At 43.6% G+C, this 21,214-nt stretch overlaps 2 protein-coding genes across 2 annotated transcripts; both read right to left on the reverse strand.

Moving 5' to 3' along the window:
• Positions 1-6,041: 6,041 nt before the first annotated feature.
• LOC123402592 (probable cation transporter HKT6) lies at positions 6,042-8,902 on the reverse strand. The gene is made up of 3 exons (XM_045096518.1): positions 7,641-8,902; positions 7,132-7,350; positions 6,042-7,031 (listed from the first exon to the last, which is right to left on the reverse strand). The coding sequence occupies exons 1-3, from the start codon at positions 8,819-8,821 to the stop codon at positions 6,833-6,835; spliced, it is 1,599 nt and encodes a 532-aa protein (XP_044952453.1). The 5' UTR covers positions 8,822-8,902; the 3' UTR covers positions 6,042-6,832.
• A 3,787-nt stretch (positions 8,903-12,689) lies between these two features.
• Positions 12,690-14,740, reverse strand: LOC123404115 (FCS-Like Zinc finger 12-like). Its single transcript, XM_045098039.1, has 2 exons — positions 14,058-14,740; positions 12,690-13,171 (listed from the first exon to the last, which is right to left on the reverse strand). The coding sequence occupies exons 1-2, from the start codon at positions 14,504-14,506 to the stop codon at positions 13,012-13,014; spliced, it is 609 nt and encodes a 202-aa protein (XP_044953974.1). The 5' UTR covers positions 14,507-14,740; the 3' UTR covers positions 12,690-13,011.
• Positions 14,741-21,214: the final 6,474 nt, after the last annotated feature.

A 21,214-nucleotide genomic window follows, 5' to 3' on the forward strand; every position in this document is an offset into this window, starting at 1 on the left:
GCATCAGTATCAAGTCTAAGACTCAAACCCTGATGGTATAAGGATACCACTGTTCTTCTAACTATCCAATCATAGCTTGATTCGCGAAATCTAACGATCTTAATTCATAGTCATATGGGAGCACTAAAATTTCGATGCACTTTCAAAAGAAAAAACATTTCTTTTTTAAAGAGAAAGAAAGAAAAACTACTCATGTTTTTAGACAAAAAATACTATTCATGTGTCATATAATGTACTATGTTTTCTCGGCCACAGTCTACCTGAATTATCAAAATCACTAATTTATTAAATCTTCTTTCAAAGATCACTCTCACCTTCCTAGGTTATAACAAGTGGTGTATTGCATGCGTGCCACCTGCCGCAACCTAGGAGTTTTTTTTTCTTTTTTCATAGATCCGTATTTTTAAAATGTTTTATCTCTTAAACTGTGCGTTTAAATTTCGAACAATTTTTGTCATTGGATTCCCCGCGTCGAGATCTTCAAAAATAGATGCCATGCTGATAGGGTTTGATGTTTTTTTTTCCATGAAAAAAATGAGACGAAGAAACCATCCTCTCGTGAAGGAAAAAACGTGTTTTTTTTTTGTTTTCGAGAGGCACAGTTGTATCTCTCACGGAAGTAAACATGTGCCTCTTGTGGAAGCAAACTCGTGTCTCTCGCAAAAGAAAAAAACACATTTTTTTCGTTTTCGAGACGTACAGTTGTGCCTTTCGTGAAAGCAAATCTGCGCCTCTTGTGAAAGCAAAACCGTGGCTATCACAAAAGAAAAACAGGAAACACTTTTTTTCGTTTCCGAGAGGCATGACCGTGCTTCTCGCGAAAGCAAATCCATGTCTCTCGCGGAAGCAAAACCATAGCTCTCGAGTAAGGAAAAGAGGCAGGGTCGTGCGTGTAGTGAAAGTAAATCAATGTCTCTCGTGCAAGAAAAATCATGCTTTTTAGAAAGGGAAAAAAAGAAAACACATTTTTTCTAAAAAAAATCGTCCAAAAGCTAAGAACGATCGATGGAAAACCGGGACACCGAAAACCCCAGAAAAAACCACCTAAAAATTTGGGAACTTGTGCGAAAAAATAAATAAAATAAATTTAAAGAAAACACTCAGAACGCGATACATGATGGCGACTCTGAACGCGCCACTACTTGGCACGTGAGAGTGATCGTTGGAAGACTTCCGAAGAAGCACTCGCCAACTAGTCGCTCCCATGAATTATACTGTGTTTCGCGGGCTTCAAATTCTATTTTTTGGGTGAAATATTTACAAGCCTCAAATATTCACGAGCATGTAACTTCATATCACATACAAGGGCTTGTAGCTCCAAATCACTAATTGAGGAGAACTTTTTTGAAAAATCACTCTCATCTTCTCAGGTTGCGACAAGTGACACATTGCATGTGTGCCATTTGTCGCAACCTAGAAGTTTTTCTTTTTTTCATAGATTCATATTTTTAAAATGTTTTACATCCTAAACCGTGTGTACAAATCTTGAACCGTTTTTACTGTTGGATTTCACGCGTCGAGATCTTAAAAACTATATCTCATGTTGATAAGTTTTGTCGATTTTTTTTCAAAAAAATGGACGAAAAAACCATGACTCTCACAATAGAATTTTTTTAGAAAATACGTTTTTTTGATTTTCAAGAGGGATGCATGTGCCTCTCGCGAAAGAAAAACCGAGCTTCTTGCTAAAACAAAAACAAAAAACATGTTTTTTGTTTTTTTGTTTCTCAGAGGCACGTCATTGCCTTTTCGAGAAGCAAAAACCATGCTTCTCGCGAAAAAACAGTAATTTTTTTTTTATTTCTGAGTGGCACGACCGTACTTCTCGCGAAGGCAAAACTATCTCTCGCGGAAACAAAACCAGGCCTCTCTCAAAAAAAATACAAAACGACTTTTCCCGTTTTCAAGAGGAACGACCGAAAGTAAAATAATGACTCTCACAAAAGAAAAACCATACCTCCCACGAAAGCAAAAATCATGCCTCTCACGAAAAAAACCCAAAAAACACGTTTTTTTGTTTCTGAGAGCAAGACCATGCGTGTGGCAGAAAAAAACATGTTCTTTCACGCAAAAAATGATTTTTCGTTGAAAAGCTAAGAAAGACCGATGGAAAACCAAAAAAAAACCTTAAAAAACACTCTAAAAAGCTAAAAACACGTAAAAAAAAATAAAAAACAAAAGTCAAAGAATACGCTTAGAACGCCATACGTGGCTGTGGTTAATAGCATGATAAGTGGGGACGTGTGAAAGTGATCGTTTGGTGGCTTTCGAAGGAGTGCTTCCTAACTAGTTGCCCCCTCTTGTAACTTCATAAAAGCAATTGTAGGAGACCCTATATACGTGGTCAAATTCATAAAAAATAATGTTTTCAGTTTTGTGATGTAAAAAACATCCTGAATAGCCCCATTAAAAGTTGTCAAACTTGTAAACTTTTTACATGCCCATAAGAATATACCCCCGCGATTCTTTTATTTACCGTTTCAGAGGCAAAATTGACAGGGCCTGTAAACGGGTCAACGTTACGCGACAAGAAACTTCCGTCATATGCCTCCGATGACTTTTTCCCACGAAACTCGTCGAAAACTCGTCGAAAACTCGAGCTGCTACGGAGGAGCTAGCTATGACGATGAAGGAGGAACTTTTGGATCGATCCGATTACGGACGAGCTAACAAGATGTTGGATGGATCTGGGCACGGACGAGCTAGCTAGCTAGCTAGCTAGTAAGCTACTCGATGGATCCGGCCACTGGCCAGCTATCTAGCTGGTAAGGGGGTGTTTGTTTCCAGGGACTTTTTGGTGTAGGGACTAAAAAAAGTCCCAAAAAGTCCCATGTGAAACAAACAGGAGGGACTTTTAGGGACTAAAGTGGGCTGTTTGGGACTATTTGGAGAAGTACCTGTGGGAGGGACTTTTTGGGACTTTTTCCTACCCTGCCCCGCATCGCGTTATCCGCTCGCGTCTCCCACCTCGGCCGCCGCCGCCGCCGCCAGTTCCCTCGCCCGCCGCCGCCGCCGCCAGTTCCCTCGCCCGCCGCCGCCGCCGCCAGTTCCCTCGCGTCTCCACCAGCCGCTCGCGCCCCCGCTCGCGTCTCCCTCCCAGCCGCTCGCGCCCCCGCTCGCGTCTCCCTCCCAGCCGCTCGCGCTCGCGCCCCACCAGCCTCCGCCGCCAGTTCCCTCGGCTCCGCCCAGGCAGCGCCCGCGCCGCAGCAGCCTACCGCTCCTCGGCGGCGGCCTCCTCCTCCTCGGTCCTGCCCGACGCGCTCGACCGGAGCTCCGACGCCTAGCGCGCAACGCCGCCGCCGTCGGCGGCCTCCTCTCCGACCTGCGGTCCCGCGTCTCCCAGGTGCGTGCGCGCCGCCGGTCTCTCTCTCCCTTCCTCTCCTCGACGAAACGGGAGGCCCTGCAGGTGCTGGGCGGCGGAGGCGCGGGGGCGGTGAAGCGGAACGAAGGGCGGGGGAAGCTGCTCCCCAGGGACAACATAGTCTTTTTGCATGTCATTTAATGATCTCTAGTCCCTTTTTAGTCCCTGAAAACAAACGGGTAGAGACTAGGGACTTTTAAGTTGGGAATAAAAAAGTCCCGGGACTTTTGAAACAAGCAGGGCCTAAGCAAGCTGCTGGATGGATCCGACCGGACTAGCTATCCCTTCGATCTCGTCGGCCACGGACGAGCTAGGTTGGTACGTTGTCCGAGATGGCAACAACTACATATTTGACTGTGCTGTTTGTAGACACGGACGAGGAAAAAACAGTAGAAATGGAAAAAATATAAGTGAATATTTTGTTTTACAGATTCACAATGCAAGTTTTGTTCTGTTGCGGCTCTCCCAACCCGTAAAAATCATTTTTCATGCAATGTAAAGACTTGATACGGGTTCGACTTATACAAGTGTATAATTTTTTTTAGGGTACTTTATACGGGTTTACTGAAAAAATTCTATCCGTCGCATTCTGCGACACATTGTCGACCTTTCGCATAGGAGGTGCGAGCGAGCAACGGGGTTTGGGCCGGCCCGTTAATACTTTCACCGATCCCGGTTTTGGGAACCTTCTAGAGGTTTCCAGCCGGTTTTTCCGGTTTTGGGAACTTTCTAGAAGATTCCCTGAACCGTTTTTTTTCTTTTTTTTTGTTTTTGTTTCAAAAATATTCTGGATTTTCAAAAAATGTTTCATAATTTGAAAAAATGTTCCAAAATTTGAAAAATAGTTCGGAATTTAAAAAATGTTCAGGAATTTGAAAAAATGTTCCGTATTTGAAAAATGTTCTGGAATTTGGAAAAATGTTTTGGAGTTTGAAAAAATGTTCCGGAATTTGATAAAATGTTCCGGAATTTGAAAAAATATTCCTGAATTTTTAAAAATGCTGCTGTTGTGTAATTTTATTTAGAACTATAAAAATGTTCTGGAATTGCAATTTTTTTCCTGTTTTTGTAACTTTGTTCAACAATCAAAAAAATATTTTGAATTTAGAAATTTGTTAACATATTTAAAAAATGTTAATATTTCCAATTTTGTTCACAAATTCTCAAAATGTTCACATGTTTTATTTTTGTTCACAAATTCGAAAATATTTTGGAATTCCCATATATGACCCTGTTTTCCAAAAAAATTCACATATTCTGAAAATGCTACAGTTTTTATATTTTGTTCACAAACTTATAAAATTTTCCATATTTTCGAAATTACTTTGTAAATTAAAAAACAATCAAGTTTTGTAAAAATAGTTTGAATTTGAAAAATGCTCACCTTTTTAGTTTTTCATTTTTCGTGGTTGCCTATTGTTCTTTAACACTAGTGCTGTCATTGTTGTAAAGTACTCCTAGATTGCATAGTGTACTGGCTAGTGCATCGCACGTATCTATTACAGCACGTATCTATTACAGGTCGAGGGTTCGATTCCCAGATATTATTGCGCAGTCAGTTTTTACGATTTCCACTTCTTTGCCGCAGTTAGTGGCAAATAGGAGGGGGAGCAACCGTAGCATTTGGATGAAAATAAATTTTCGCGAAAAAACACGTTTTATTTTTTATACGCGAAAAAGCTTGTTTTCTGTTTTTTTTATAAGAGGCATGGTTTTGCTTCAGCAGGAAGCACGGTTTTGCCTTCGCGAGAGGCCCAACCGTGCCTATCGGAAAGGGAAAAAAATGCGTTTTCTTTTTTTGCGAGAGAAACGGTTTTGCTTTCACGAAAGACACGGTTTTGCCTTTGCGAGAGGCACACTCGTGCTTTTCGGAAAGGAAAAAAAACGCGTTTTCTGTTTTTTTTGCCGAGAAACATGGTTTTGCTTCCGCGAAAGGCACGATTTTGGCTTCGCGAGAGGCACCTGAAAGGGGAAAAACGCGTTTTCTGTATTTTTTTGCGAGAGGCACGGTTTTGTTTGCGCGAAAGGCACGGTTTTGCCTTTGCGAGAGGCACGCCTGTGCCTCTCCCGAAGTGAAAAAAAAACGCGTTTTCCGCTCTTCTTTTTTTCCGCGAGAGGCACGGTTTTTGCTTCCGTGAGAGGCACGGTTTTGACTTCGCGAGAGGCACGACCCGTGCCTCTGGAAAAGGAAAAAACCGCGTTTTTTGTTTTTTTTTATCACGTAAGGCACGGTTTTTTCGTGTGGTTTTTTTCTTCCGTTTTTTTCATGAAAAAAAAGTTCGTCAAAATCTATCTACATGATATTTAGTTTTGAATATCTCGACGCGAGAAAGCCAACGATGAAAACGGTTCGAGATTTGAACGCATAATTTAGAAGATAAAATGTTTTGAAAATACGGATCTACGAAAAAAAAAACTCCCTTATTGCGACAAATGACACACATGCAGTGCGTCATTTGTTACAACCTGTAAATGTGAGAGTAATCGTTATAAGGTGTATTCGCTAACTATTGATTTTGAATAGGAGGTCCCGGATTTACGAGTTGCTCTAATACTCATACTGTGTTCACGGGCCTGTTTTGTCGACGGAGAAAACAAATTAATCAGGCCGAGCGAAGTTACAGGCCCGTGAACGAACTGAATAGGCCTCATCACTCGCGGCGCGGGTCGGCCACTCGCCGGCGTGCGGCCCCCGCTCGATCAGCCGCCGCCTCCCGCCCGTCTCGTCCTTCCCGCTCCAAGCTCCTCCGCCGCGCCGTCCATTCCACCCGGCGAGACGCAGGTACTTCTCTCGAGCTCGTCGGTTCATCATCTCGGCCGCTGCCACGCGCGGCCCCCCTCCGTCGCGGCGCGGATTGCCGCGGTCGTAAGAGGTCACCCTAGGCTACCGGCTAGGGATGCGTCTCCGTGGTTTGACTCAGGGTGGTTGCTTGCGTTAGCTGCGATGTTCATGCATTGGACATGTCATGGAACCGAGCCACCCATCCATTCCCCACCAGGCATCAATCACTGTGCCATCACGTGTGCTAGGGCCTAGGGCCGAGATCGATAACTCTGATCTCCAAAAGTTTTGTTACCGTGTTATTTGTTTTGAATTTACCTGCGCTTTCCTTTTTTCGTGAATGCGTGGAGAATGAATCAAGTATGAACTAGTAAGGGTAAATTATGGACGCTAGATGATTGAGTATTGTCACATTGACGTGGGGAAACCAGGGCGATGTGTATGACGATGCTTATGGTAAATGGAAACCAAACACTCCTGTAGGTCAGTATGTGCTTACTGTTATATTTTTATTCATATATCCTACCGGCATAAGGAGCAGATTATTCGTGAAGGAAAAGCGCCGATGTGAACAAGCACCCTCCAGGCCTTCACCATATTTTTTATGCTTTCAGTAGCGGTTTGTTATGTATGTCCGAAGTATGCATCATATTTGTGAGGGAGAATACTAGGCCCTCACAGAGTTGATGCTATCTAAGCTTCCATGCTTTTCCTCCCTTCAAATTGGACGCCTTAAGCCTCCCGAAGACCATGACAATGATCAGAATCATTTTCCCCTCGTTGCTCCATCTTCCAGCAAACCCATATGAAGCATCCTTGCAGCGTAGGTCTTGTTTGAGTAGCCTCTTGCAGCTGTAACCCATTGACAAGCCCACGTTTCCATATGCACTGCAACAATCAGTCATCGGAGCCACAAGTTCAGTAATGATAATCATGGCAAAAATAACCATGAGTTTCTCTTAAGAATGTAGTGAATTTCAGTACTTGCCTTACAACTTCGAACAGTATGCTCAAAACATTGAAATTAAGTGGATCTGTGGTCAGTGCTTCTCGCTCAGTGATGCAAATTAGCATGACAAAGATAGCCAAATAAGACAACTGGGACAAGATCCAGTCCTCCAACAACCCTTTTCTGTTGTATCTCTTCTCGTCCTTAGAATACCGATCGTCGTAATTGGGTAAAAATGATGTGTAACCGGGAAGATACCTGATACAAGTTGATGTGTTAAGAAGTATAGCTTAACAATAGTTCTTCTGAATGATAGCATACATTAGATAATCTGATGTATCTTACTCTATTATACGAGATAAAGCTATTCGTTAAGTACGATATATTTGCATATCATTCAACCTACTCAATAGAACCCCTATTTGCCTAATGTAAGGGTGCAGTAAATTCAGGATTTTTTTATTAACGTAAGTGCTGCAGTAAATCGAGGAAATTCTCTTTGTAACGAGCATTATTATTTCCGGGAGAAGGTTAGAGAAGAAACTTACATCATGACGGTGTATAGGACTATTATTGCCGAAGAGATGCTCGACAGATCCACAATAGATTCACCAGCATGCCTCGCATTGGTTGATTGAAAAAGAGCACCTACTATCTTTTGGTAGCTGCTCATTTCCTGCAAAGCCTCGGAACTCCATTCGAACGAGCAAAACAATATGGTTTGCAGAATGATGAAACCCACAACAGTCAAAATTAAATAAGCACACTTTCTTGTACTCATAAGATGCCTGTATCCGATGGCCTTTGGGTGCTCAAGAATGAAAGACCATTCTTGTTTCCCGGTAATCTTCTGGAGTGACCACACCATGAATCTCAAGCATGGTGCAAATAATGTATTTCCTACTAGTATCTGAGGAATAATTAGCAATAGCAGACCGGAGTTCTTCTGGAAGATAATCATATTCTCATTTACCGGAGTGAATCCACAGTTTGCAACTGAGGATATGGCCGTAAATACAGAAAATAAAAAGAGCCCAATCCCTTTTCTCTTCAGAACTTCCTGTGCATCTGGTACTAGCTTAAGGTAGAGGTAAATAAGTAAGGAGCTCCCTAAGTTTGTTATCAGAAGATATACCGTCACTGCAGTACCTAAAAGTGCAGTTGTCTTGGGATCAACATGTTGTTTGTTTGCCAGGTGGAATTCGGAAAATGACGCTCCATCTTTTGTGCCATGGCTAGCGGTGGGATCAAAGTTTGTAACATTAATAGATTCAATATCAACATGAGATATCTGGTCCCTTCTGTTGAATGAATTTTCTGAATTGAATTTAGCCCTCACAAAGTGAAGACCAAGTATTGAAGTGAATACTTCACTACCAATCAGCATTAAAATTGCCAAAATCCAGAGTTGTTTGCTTGAGAATTCCTCCATTTCAACAGTAGCCATGCTTGAGACAGTTGATGCAGAGACAGAAGTAAACAACACGTCTAAGTCTTTCAGAGTATTTGACTTATCTTGGGAGTTAAGGACCTTCAGAGCTTCATATCCAGCAAATGAGATCAAGGCGAAATAAGTGACTTGGATAAAGAGTGGGTTTGTGTGGCAGATGAACTGGCAGGAGTATTTCATAGATTGCTGTGCAGATTTGGCAAAATAGGACAATTTGGTGGCTACAAATGCACAGAAAGTTCGAAGGCTTTTTAGGTGTACTACAGGAGAATTATTCATTCTTTTCTAGTACTTGTGTGGCACTAAGAAGAATGTTTTCTCCTTTTGGAGGGGTTAGGCGTGGAAAGGGGGGGGGAGGGGGTGCTGGTTCTTTACTTGCGTAGTCATACTGACTAGTGTCTATTTATAGTGGAAAAAAAATTCTCCCTTCAACTTTTTACCTATGGTGTTTCGTACAATCTGGGCTGTACTGAGGAATTATAAAATAGTAGTGGATTTATGTGGACAAAGATGAACGAAGAATCAAGGCTGCTTCATGGATTCCATCATTCAAGATAGCTTTGCCATAGTAGTGCTAAAGGATTCTATTCTCTACTGAAGCTGTGTCGATAAATAGTCTACAGGCTAGTGGAAATGCAAAATTAAGAATGAGCACTCTTGCGTGCAAACTGCAAAGTTATTTCATTCTGTGCTCTACATTATGCCTTCTTCACACAACAAATGCTTTTTCGTTCTTTGAGCCTCCCCGAGTTAGACCTTGACGGCATGCAGATACAGTTGGAACTTGGAAAGATTGAATGTGTTCTCAGCATGTGGTTCATGTCCTTTTGGAAGCTAGGTGCTATCAGGCTCCCATGTCTGACTGAATTGCCTATTTACCAGAACTGAACCCTCGATTTATGTAGAGTTCATTCTGAGGAACCTTGACTCGGATCTATCTTGGATTTCAAATTTTGTAACACTGTGTTAATCGGAGGTTGCAGTCATAATAACGTGACATACCTGCAAGTCTCTCGGAAAAATCATAGTGATTGTGCACACTGTACACTTAGCGAAAATGTTTTTTTAGCCGGGCATCAATATGCTCTCCCTTACCAGTTACCATGTCTGTTTTCTTGAACTGCAACAGTACTGAGGGATACTTGTGAGGAGCTAGATATATCAGTTTAATGAAATAATAATAGACATCCAAATCTTAATCGAAGAGGACTCGAGCCTGGTTCAAAGGGTGTATAGTCACACCTCCTGCATTACTACAAAATCTTTTGATTCTTTATTAAATTATTATAGCCATGTTCTTCTAGCATGTACCAGTTCTCTCTCTATATATATGAATTTTGTTGTGGCATCAACAATATTGTTTACACATATTGGTTTTCCGGGAGAAGTAACATTATGCGTTCTCGTTTCAAAAGCAAACACGTGTAATCCACATTTGGTGAATTAGATTTCGTTCTTCTCACCAAGGACAAAGCATTTGGTACAACACATTAGCTCTTCGTTGTTGATATGGAGAAGACCGATGAATCGATTTTATTCTTTAAGCTTTATCATCTGAGTGGGTACGGAACAAATTCTTTGGATGCTACATAGTTGCTCTACACTGGCATATACTACATATGCGGACTAGGTTAAAGATACTAATTCAATTGATTGAATGGATTTAGATGTCATTTCGTGTTCCATTCTGTAATGGGTGGGCTTTACTAGTTCCGTGCGGCAGCAAAACACCTTTCACTATTTATAAGGTTGCATTCAGCTTCTGTGGTTCTGTTAATGGACCCGTTGAGCAAGATGACCTGCATAACTTTTCCTGCATATGCTGTTCACACTAATCCATTTTTTTTCTTCTCTTTGTTCTTTCTGACAGATACGTGTTGAATTTTGCACACACCATTTTTTGATAGTTTGACAGTAACTAATTTCGAGGAAATTCTAAGGTTATACACATCTCATTATCATTAGAGTTGTATTATTGTTCATCAAGTTAGTATGATATCCTTCGCATCATTATGCAGCTACAAAGCTTTAGCCATGAACTCATGATTATATGTACACGATGATAAGAATCAGTGGCTTAACTTATTTAAAAGACAATATATACATCTCCCTCAAAATTAGAGATGTTGCTAATTCAGATGAGCCAATGACAAATGAAAATAATATAGCGTCATACAAAGTGATTAAATGTTTTCCTCACTACCCATAGATCAGCATTATGTAATTCCATTATTTTCAAAAGGAGGAAAATTATGCAACTGCATAACATTTGGTACCACCCTCTGTTCCACAATTCTTGTCGTGGTTTTAGTTCAAAAAACGGAGGGAGTAGTTGATTTTGTGTGGTTTAGTGAATACGAGATGCCTTCTTTTGCGAGAAAAATACGATGTGCCTTTGATGGAGTAATTTATTAAAAAGAATGCGGCATTTATCTAGAGTTTGCCTCTCAACTCTCTCTCTCTCTCCAAATCCCATCTTAAAGTATGAACTGGATTCTGTTGGAGAAGCCATGTTCGGATTTGCTCTTGCCAGATATCATGGACGTCATATTCTCCTTGCAGAATATATTTGAAGTTGGAGATAGGGATTTTAGCTAGAACATATGTGGCAACATGCCACCAGGCCCACCATGTGAACATAGAGTATGGAGAAATCAGTGGACCTGCCATGATAGTTCTGTGAAGTTACAATGAATTGGCTAATGTGGACGGACCTTCTCTTGCAAAAATGCTGGTTTACTGACCATGTTAATAAATCATGGCAATTTTAACGCCAGATGTCATCTCCCAGTGCCAATTATGGGATACTCTGTCCTCTTTACTTCACATAGATTACTGTTGTATTTAGTCAACATCCCGCTAACAGCAAATGCACACTCATTAACCTCTCTGCACCAAGTACTTTGCATTACCCTGACCCCTGAGATCCATCAGCTGACCTTGCATGCCTAACAGACACACATGCATGGTGATTGGCGATCTTGTTCTACCTGCTGAAGAACACGACAAGTGACAGCCATTATGGAGAACTTCAGTTCATTGCTGGATTGCCCCTTTCTTTTGAGCAAAAGCTACATACCCCTTAATGGTGGCGTGATTCGACTTTGCGGCTCTCCTGGCATTAGTGGCCTCACCACCTACAATTTGAGCATTTCAGATTCTATGTTTGTTGTTCGTGCCGTATATATCCTGGGAGCACTTTCAGAGATTTCTTCTCCATTATGTGACTGATGATGCTCATAATACAACTGAAGCAGGTCTGGGCAGGCTCTGCTCAACTACACATACCGTTCTTCTGCTTGCCGATAGACATGAATGCATGGTGAATGCTGATGTTGTTCAGCTTGCTGAAGAACCTGACAAACGGACGGCTATGATGGCGAGCTTCCCTTCATAGCCCCTGAAAGGTGGCCTGATTCTTCCTCGTGCTATTAGTGGCCTTACTACCAGGCACCTATAACTCGCACATATCATTAGAGAACATGCAGATATTTGTTCTCCATTGTTCGAATGATGGTGCTCAAGGTACAGCCGAAGCAATTACGCGACAGACAATACTGGGGTTCTGCTTGCTGATAGAGGGAATTGCCTTCTGGTGGTTGAAACCCGGAGGGGTGGAGTGGTATGGTAACGTTGGGCAGTGATGGTAAATGAAATTTAGTCCACCAGATGGCAAGACGATATTTTGCAGCTCATGCTCCATGCAATGGACTGCCGCCATCTATAGACCTGGACCTGGGAACAAATTAGCGTTTAGGTTTGACAGAATGCTAAGCTCTCTTGCTCTCCATTGATGCTCTGTGAGAATGCCATCGAGATGAACTTTAAACATGGAGTGTGTCTTGATGACACCAACTGATACCCATGACCACAAGGGAACATTGGAATGACTGTGGCATGTGGCACGGGAACAATGATGTGGGTGCATGGTGGAGATTCCAAGTTTGAGTTTGGCTGGGCACCTGCAATCTGCATGCACATGCATGGACCATATGGATGTACCGCAGTTGTGACTGGGATAGGCCTCTGGAAGTCATGTTCTGTTGCGATTTACCAGAGTTTAGAACTGGAATCTGAAATGCCATCTATAAATTCCACTATTCCTTGGAACAATTTTGTTAGTAATGGAATATTTACCCCAAGCCAATTAACCCATTCAACATGCAGCAAATTAGCTGCTTCTCTTCCTGAAACTTCAGAACAGGGCACAGCGTCAAATTCCTCTGCAGAGTGACAATCACCCCCGCTTCTCGGTACAGAGAAATGCAATCACACTCACAGCACTGAACATCTTGCGGCGGACATGACCCCAAAACTTCCCTTCCTCTCTTTTATTTGAGCCACAGTTCAGAAACCTTTTTTAAGTAATTACTCTATGTTTTAATTCGCTTAAAAGATCTTTTAGATCTCTATGTTCTCTGCTACTACAAACCGAGGAGCAGCTTGACGACATCAGGCAGCTCGGTCGGCTAGGCCGCCGCGACGCTGGGGGAGAAGGACATGGGCGCGGAGCATGGCGAGGCTGAGTAGCTGTTGGCTCTGAGGGCTTCCGGTCCACATTTTTCTGCGTGGTCGTCCATCAGCATCTGGTGGCATCGGCACTCGGAGCTGCAGAAGGCTTTCTCCCCCCTGCAGTTGGAGTTCAAGAACGGAAGAGAGGTAAGCGAGTGATTAGTCACTGTTTCTTGTCACAGAATTTTGAAATATTATATAGTAAAGTCATTATGGGCAATGCTTGCCATTTAAAAAGATGTTTATGCGAGGTGCATGCCATATGAAAAAATACACAAGCAGATCTGGCTATTTACTTTCGAAAAGAAAATGTTTACCGCGTCACCCCTAAATACCTATTTCTGAATTGGAGCTGGAAGAGTAAAACAAATCTTATTAAACTATGCTGAGACTTATTAAGGTGAACTGTTAGATAAAATTATACACCTGTTACAACTTATCTATCTTATGCTTTCTTAAGGATAACTGATTGAACTAGGTTGTGTTCCAGGAACACATAATCATGACATCTTTAAACCAAAGGACCAATGAATGGCTTGAGGTGAAAGTAATATAGGGCCAAAGAATAATTACTGCTACTCCGAACTCATAAGCATATTTGACATCTCTTAATTTCAACAGTAGACCTGCCCCTAGTTGTTCTCTGAGAAAGGGAGGTGGAAAATATTCTCACCTAAATAAAACAAGAAATTAAGATGTGATGTACATCAAACTTTGCTTGGTCCAACAGACATGAAGGTTCACTGTCCACACAACCAAAACAAAAGCAAGGAAAGGAGATTCCTAAAGGATGGTAGATAGCTAAAATTCTCACAAACTTCTTAGAAAAAAGGAACAGTAGGAATGTATTCCATACAAATTGATATGATCATGTGAGATTCTTGAAGGATTATATGCATCTTGTAGCTTCTTTTTTTCCAGTATGGCATAAGTTATTAGCTCCTTGCGATATGAAGTACTCCGTACTAACTAATCTGTAGTTGTTGGTTGGTTAACCACTCACCTATACATGTAGATGTCGAGCCCATCAAGCCTCTTGTTGCAGAGGCAGCACCGGCTCAAGAAGTCGTCCGCCCTCGCTGGCTCCTCCTCGCCGGCCTCCACGAACCAGCCGTTCCCGCCGTCGCCGAACCCAAAGTAGACGCGCTTCCGCACGCTGCCGCCCTTGCCGCCGCCGGTGGGTACGTGCGTGATGACGCAGGTGTAGCTTTCGGAGAGCTCGTCCACCTCGCACGCGCGGCGACGTGCCGCGGCGCCGATTGCGATCGGCTGGGCGGTGAGGCACGCACGGCTCATGGCAGCGACGATGCCGAGCCCGACGACGCCCTCGGCGTCGAAGCTCCGCCTCGGCGGCTTGGGCTCGGAGGAGCTGGCCCGGAGGAAGATGGAGAGGAGGTTGCCGAAGGATGACGAGGCCTTGTGCTCGGTCGCCGGCTCTAGAGACCTCGTCATCGTTTTCTCCTCCTCTCCTCTCTTTCCTCCTAATTAACCTGAATACTACTCTACTAACTAATGGAAGTGAGGGGAGGAGGGAGGGAGAAGATGGTGGGAGGCATTTTAAAGGGGAAATGGTTTGCGGTTGTAGTAGTGTGGTTTTCCTACTAATCAGTGGGGGTTGCACATGCAAAACCTCTTTATTTGGTGCCCCGTGTATTTTTCTCATAATAATTCACAATAATGGGAGAATATTCCATGAAAATATTATTTTTTCCAATGGGAATCAAGAAACCGTCCTTTTTATTTGCTTCTGGGAATTAAATATTATACTACCACATAAACGAAAATAGTAAAGTGATCGATCAGCATGGGCATGAGAATCAGGGGCTTGTCATTTTGTGAAGCCGAGCACTTTAGCCTCCACCCTGTGATGTTTCCCGTTTTCAGTAGAATTAGTTGTCTCTGAATCATACACGAGTAGGAAAAAGTTTCATGTGTACCCGTAGCTTGTTTATTCAGCATTTTGCCATTTTTAGCCGGCTGTCCATGTTGAGCAAACCTTGCAAACTTGCTTTCCGGCGGTTTCACTCGGGGTTTTGTCCGGCTGCTCGTTTATGGAATGCAATTAGTTCTTCAGCTACCTTCTCCTGCCCCCCCTCACATGCCTTTGTTTTCATTTATTCCGCCGTTGCGCAAGGAGTCTCGTGAACTTTCTGAAAGCACCTGGCGGATTTGGAGAAAGATATCTTCGCGCGATCGATCGGTCGATCCAATGTGGGCGGGTCTCTCTTTCCGCGCGTCGCGATCGTCATGGGAAGAATAGAGGGGCCAAGTTTATTGCGGTGGGCAGTGGCTAATCATCAAGATGAGGAGATTAGCTGTTAACTAGTGCTACTTGGTTATTTTGTTAGTGTTTATAATAGGAACCCAATGCTTAAAGTTGTCATCGTCATGGGAAATATGCCAGTGAGCACTCAAGGCCAAAAAGGCAACACGTACCCCGATGCTCGTCGTCCGAGATCCACGTAAATTTAGCTGAAATACACAATAAAATCAGAAATTGTAGCAACCTATTTGAAATTTCAGCGACGTCAATTTTCTTTTGTTACCGTTAAGAAAAAAAGAAATGGCTGCGTTTCGAGTTGGTCTCATGCCCTGTGGCTTGGTGTCATCTAAAAAAAGTTTGCCTCAGGTTTGACGTGTCAAAACTTAATTAATTAGGTAAATCAATCTGTGATTAGATGGTTAGGTATTCTCATTTTTATCATGGTTTAAATCCCGATGCTTGCATTTATTGCTGAATTTATTTTAAGATTTTTGGCGATGCGCATTCAGTGGTAGGAGATGTTTCCATCGATGATGAGGTGTTTACAGCGACTTCGTAAATTTCAAGATGATATACCGACTCAGTCTTTGGAAAGTGCTCATAGGGGTAGGGTGTGCGTGTATCTTTTATAGGAGGAGTGTATGCATGTGTATACGAACGCTTGCGTTTGTACTGTGTTAAAAAACACTTAATTAATTATGACTCTTTTTTTTTTGAAAAGGAGGATAACCCCTAGCCTTTGCATCGAGCAATGCACACATTCATTTTTATTATATTATTACATAAAATGTTATAACCTAAATACATAAATCAACCCAAAACCACCTTCTCGACGCACAATGTTGCCATACATATAAAGTTAATGATGTGCCCCGGCCCTCTGGCGAGTCGGGAGCACCAACCGGTCCAGCAGACCATCAACGTGCATCACATGTGCGCGCATCTTTCGCCATTCCATCTTCAAAAGTGATCAATGCATTAACCTTGTTAGGATCACCGTCGTCGACGCCACCATGGTGTCAGATAGAGCATCCTCTCGCACGTGTCCATCAACACGCATCCAACACCGACACCCCACTGTGCCACACTGTCGAGACCCGCCATCGTCGGTGATGAAGATGCAACACCGCTACACCTCTTGCCACCTTCAGCCAACACTTGCTCTAAAACGATGCCCCCAGGAGGGAGAACGACACTCAAAATGTAGTCATTGTCGGATACGGGAGACCCGGATCTAGGGCTTCCTCGGAACATCCCGAGCATGGTGATGCAAACTGCGACGATTGATTAGGACCTAGTTAGTGTCAATCTTAAAATTACTTGGGGTATTTTGCTTATGAGCCTGTTTTGAGAGAAATTTCTTGGGATACAAGAGAGAAACATAATTGACGAATTATGGTCATGCTTAGAACAATGCATTGCCTTACTCAAATTTAATTGTGAAAATAATAGGAGATATGATTGCTTGGTTTACTTTGCAGGAGAAATATGATTGCTTCTTGATACAGTGCTACTACCCTTTAACGATCTCGGCAGCAATAGTATCCGTCGTTGTCTGCTCCTTCTCATGGCCGGCATACCTAACAAAATAATTTATGGCCCCCATCATGCATGGCCAATATACTTGAGATTTATGGTCCAGAGAGCTTTCCTGTGACCTGGGTTCACTGTGAACCAACCATGAAGGACATCCCTTTCCCTGTTGACCAGACAAGGTACATGACGTTGACATCCATGCATATTTGCCTGCCTATGGAGAGGCAAACATGGAAGCTTAACCAGAAAATCATTAACATATAGTGTTAAACTTGGGTTGGTTGGTGCAGCTACCTTAATATTTATAAGAAAATTGTAGAAATGCATTCTGAAATGAAATTCGTCATATGTAAGGCGACCAGTTCTGAATTTTGTTTTATTTTACAAGTTCTTTTGTTTGTGTGTTTCATTGGTGCTCAAACTAGATTTGATGAGTTACTGCATGCAATTTTTCTAAAATTAAAAGAGTCACTGAATAATAATTACTCCCTTCATTTTATAATATAAAAGCGTTTTTAATATTAATATAGTGTTAAAAACGTTTTTATATTATAATTCCTCTGTTTCTAAATATTTGTCTTTTTAAGAATTCAACTAGGAATTACATATGAAGCAAAAATAAATGAACTTATACTTTAAATTATGACTATATACATTCGTATATAGTTTATAATAAAATCACTAAAAAAATAAATATTTAGAAACAAAGGAAGTATTTTTTAAAGACAGGCCTAAAGCGTTGGAATCATCGTTTTTTTTAAATCTTGGCCGCTTTTGGACTTGCAAAAAAAAGGAACTGTTTTGGACTTACATTGGTCAGACTATATAAAACCTTCAAAAAATCAATGTCCAAGTTAACCTCAGCACAATACTGCGGTTTAAACAAATGATGGCGTAGTGCCCGCTGATCAGAAGATGGGATATAGTTATCCCCAACTTGTTAAAATCACACTTAATTATAGCTGATGCGGCAAGCATTAAGCGCTATCACAGGTAAACAAAGAAAGTGGAGGACAACCTTTTAATGTGCGGTTGAGTTGTGACCTGTATTTCGATGGGTGGTAGATTTGTGCCTTGTGATAGCATCTAGAACCACAATTTGTAAAAATGACGCCTCAAACGTCCACGAACGCGGCCGGACACGTCCGCGAAGACTGACCGGTCACACCTTAAAAAAAGCGTCCGCGAAAACTGACCGGTCACACCTTAAAAAAAGCACCTGCATTCGAACATCTCACATTAGATTTCTCATATCCATATAAAAACGTGCAAACATATAAACCTACATACTACATACAAACTATTTACTCCTTGTCAAAGATTTTGACAATCTCCATGCCCTCAGACGGATAGATGTGCGGTAGATGTACCTCCACCTCTCCCGACGCCTCTGCTACGACCACCTCCGATTGCTCCGTTGCGGCTTCCTTTATCGCTATCACCGCCTCGAGCTCGTCGAAGAGGGCGTCGGCCTCCGTCTGTCTCTGTCGGATGAACCGGCGGTTGGCCTTCACCTCGGTCTCATCTGGATGGAATCCAGGATGGCTTGCTGCTCCGCCATCTCACCGGCTCGGGCGACGGTGAACTCCGCCTCCGCCTTTTCCATGTTCAACCGTGGAGCATGGATCTCTGGCTCGTCCTTCTCCATCGATCCGACACCTCCTCCTCTGGTTGCTCCTCCTTCTCTGTTTCTAGCGAGTCCGGAGGGAGGCCCGCAGTGATGCATGTGGCGCGCCGAGCCTGGATCTCCGCCTCGATCTGCATGCGGCGCTCCGGCGTGAGCTGAGCGTAGGTGGTGATCCTACGGAGGACCATAATGACACCGGAGAGCGGGGGAGAGGAGGCACACAGGCTCGGGTGTTGGCGGAGGGAGGTAGGAGGTGAATGTGCTAGGGCTGGAGGACGTCGAGCGACTTAAATAGCCAGCTATGGCCTCGGACGGGGAGCCAGAGCGGCGTCACGCGACGTTCACACTGCAACGAGGGCCGATGCGCCCGTCGGGCCTTCGGGTTTTCAGGCGAGTTCGCGTGGGGCCCCGCCATCAGTGTGACATGGCGGGCGTGCCCGGGCGCGCCTGGGCTCCCCCATATCCGCCCCATATTTGGGCTGGATATGAGGGGTGCGGGTCAGCCCAGGCGTTTGAGGGCCATTTGAGGGGCCCTATTGGGTCGATTTTTTGTGACCCTTCAGTGACTGGTCGGCCTGCCCGGACGTTTGATACGGGTATGAGGAGTCCGACTATAAATGCTATGGAGGAACGACTTTGTTTGGAAGCTGGAGATAAAAGACGACGTTCTGTGTACCTTTTTTGAAGTTAAACATGAATTTTATTCATTAGCAATATCACTACATCGTTTATGAGGAGCATTACAATATCATTAAGAGGTTCCTCAAACCAATCATTGACTAAAGAAAATCTAGCTAGTCTACCAAGCTCGTGCGCTACTTTATTTGCTTCTCTATTAGAGTGTTCGAATCTAGTAGTAATGAAGTCACATGCATAATGAAAATAGTCATTGAAGATTGCCGCCCCGCTCCCATCGATTGTCCTCCATCGTGCATGGTCTCAATCACCTTCATGTTGTCCCAGTTAATAATAAGGCGATGACATCCTACCCTTTGTGCCAATGTTATGCCAAATTTTAGGGCGAAAGCTTCCGCCGTGAGAACATCCGTGCAATAGTCAATCTTCCCATTTCCTCCAGCGATAAACCTGCCTTTATCATCTCTTAGAGCCACTCCCATTGAACCTCTAAGTAGGTCGTGGTCAAAAGAAGGCTCAATGTTAAGTTTTACAAAACCCCTAGGGGGACAAGACCAACCCCCCTTTTTCATAGCAGCCTTGTGGGAAGATGCATTGACGAAATTTGATGTAAAGGCTAGGATCCTCATTGAGATCTCATTAACATTCTGAATTGCTTCCTTATGCACCAACTTTTGTCTTTTCCACCATAAATACCACGTTGAGACAACAATCATTTCCCGCACATTATAACTGTTGGGGAACGTCGCATGGGAAACAAAAATTTTCCTACGCGCACGAAGACCTATCATGGTGATGTCCATCTACGAGAGGGGATGAGTGATCTACGTACCCTCGTAGACCGTACAGCAGAAGCGTTAGAGAATGTGGTTGATGTAGTGGAACGTCCTCACGTCCCTCGATCCGCCACGCGAACAATCCCGCGATCAGTCCTACGATCTAGTACCGAACGGACGGCACCTCCGCGTTCAGCACACGTACAGCTCGACGACGATCTCGGCCTTCTTGATCCAGCAAGAGAGACGGAGAGGTAGAAGAGTTCTCCGGCAGCGTGACGGCGCTCCGAAGGTTGGTGATGACCTTGTCTCAGCAGGGCTCCGCCCGAGCTCCGCAGAAACGCGATCTAGAGGAAAAACCGTGGAGGTATGTGGTCGGGCTGCCGTGGAAAAGTCGTCTCAAATCAGCCCTAAAACCTCCGTATATATAGGTGGGAGGGAGGGGACCTTGCCTTGGGGCTCAAGGAGCCCCAAGGGGGTCGGCCGAGTCCAAGGGGGAGGACTCCCCCCCCCCAAACCGAGTTGGACTTGGTTTGGTGGGAGGGAGTCCCCCTTCCTTCCCACCTCCTCCTTTTTTTTTCTTTCTCTCTTGATTTTCTTCTCCTTGGCGCATAGAGCCTTTTGGGCTGTCCCACCAGACCACTAAGGGCTGGTGTGTCACCCCCAAGGCCTATGGGCTTCCCCGGGGTGGGTTGCCCCCCCGGTGAACTCTCGGAACCCATTCGTCATTCCCGGTAACTCCGAAAACCTTCCGGTAATCAAATGAGGTCATCCTATATATAAATCTTCGTTTCCGGACCATTCCGGAAACCCTCGTGACGTCCGTGATCTCATCCGGGACTCTGAACAACATTCGGTAACCAACCATATAACTCAAATACGCATAAAACAACGTCGAACCTTAAGTGTGCAGACCCTGCGGGTTCGAGAACTATGTAGACATGACCCGAGAGATTCCTCGGTCAATATCCAATAGCGGGACCTGGATGCCCATATTGGATCCTACATATTCTACGAAGATCTTATCGTTTGAACCTCAGTGCCAAGGATTCATATAATCCCGTATGTCATTCCCTTTGTCCTTCGGTATGTTACTTGCCCGAGTTTCGATCGTCAGTATCCGTATACCTATTTCAATCTCGTTTATCGGCAAGTCTCTTTACTCGTTCCGTAATACAAGATCCCGCAACTTACACTAAGTTACATTGCTTGCAAGGCTTGTGTGTGATGTTGTATTACCGAGTGGGCCCCGAGATACCTCTCCGTCACACGGAGTGACAAATCCCAGTCTTGATCCATACTAACTCAACTAACACCTTTGG

The sequence above is a fragment of the Hordeum vulgare genome, chromosome 6H, assembly GCF_904849725.1.
Source record: "Hordeum vulgare subsp. vulgare chromosome 6H, MorexV3_pseudomolecules_assembly, whole genome shotgun sequence".
In the NCBI taxonomy this organism is placed as follows: domain Eukaryota; kingdom Viridiplantae; phylum Streptophyta; class Magnoliopsida; order Poales; family Poaceae; genus Hordeum; species Hordeum vulgare.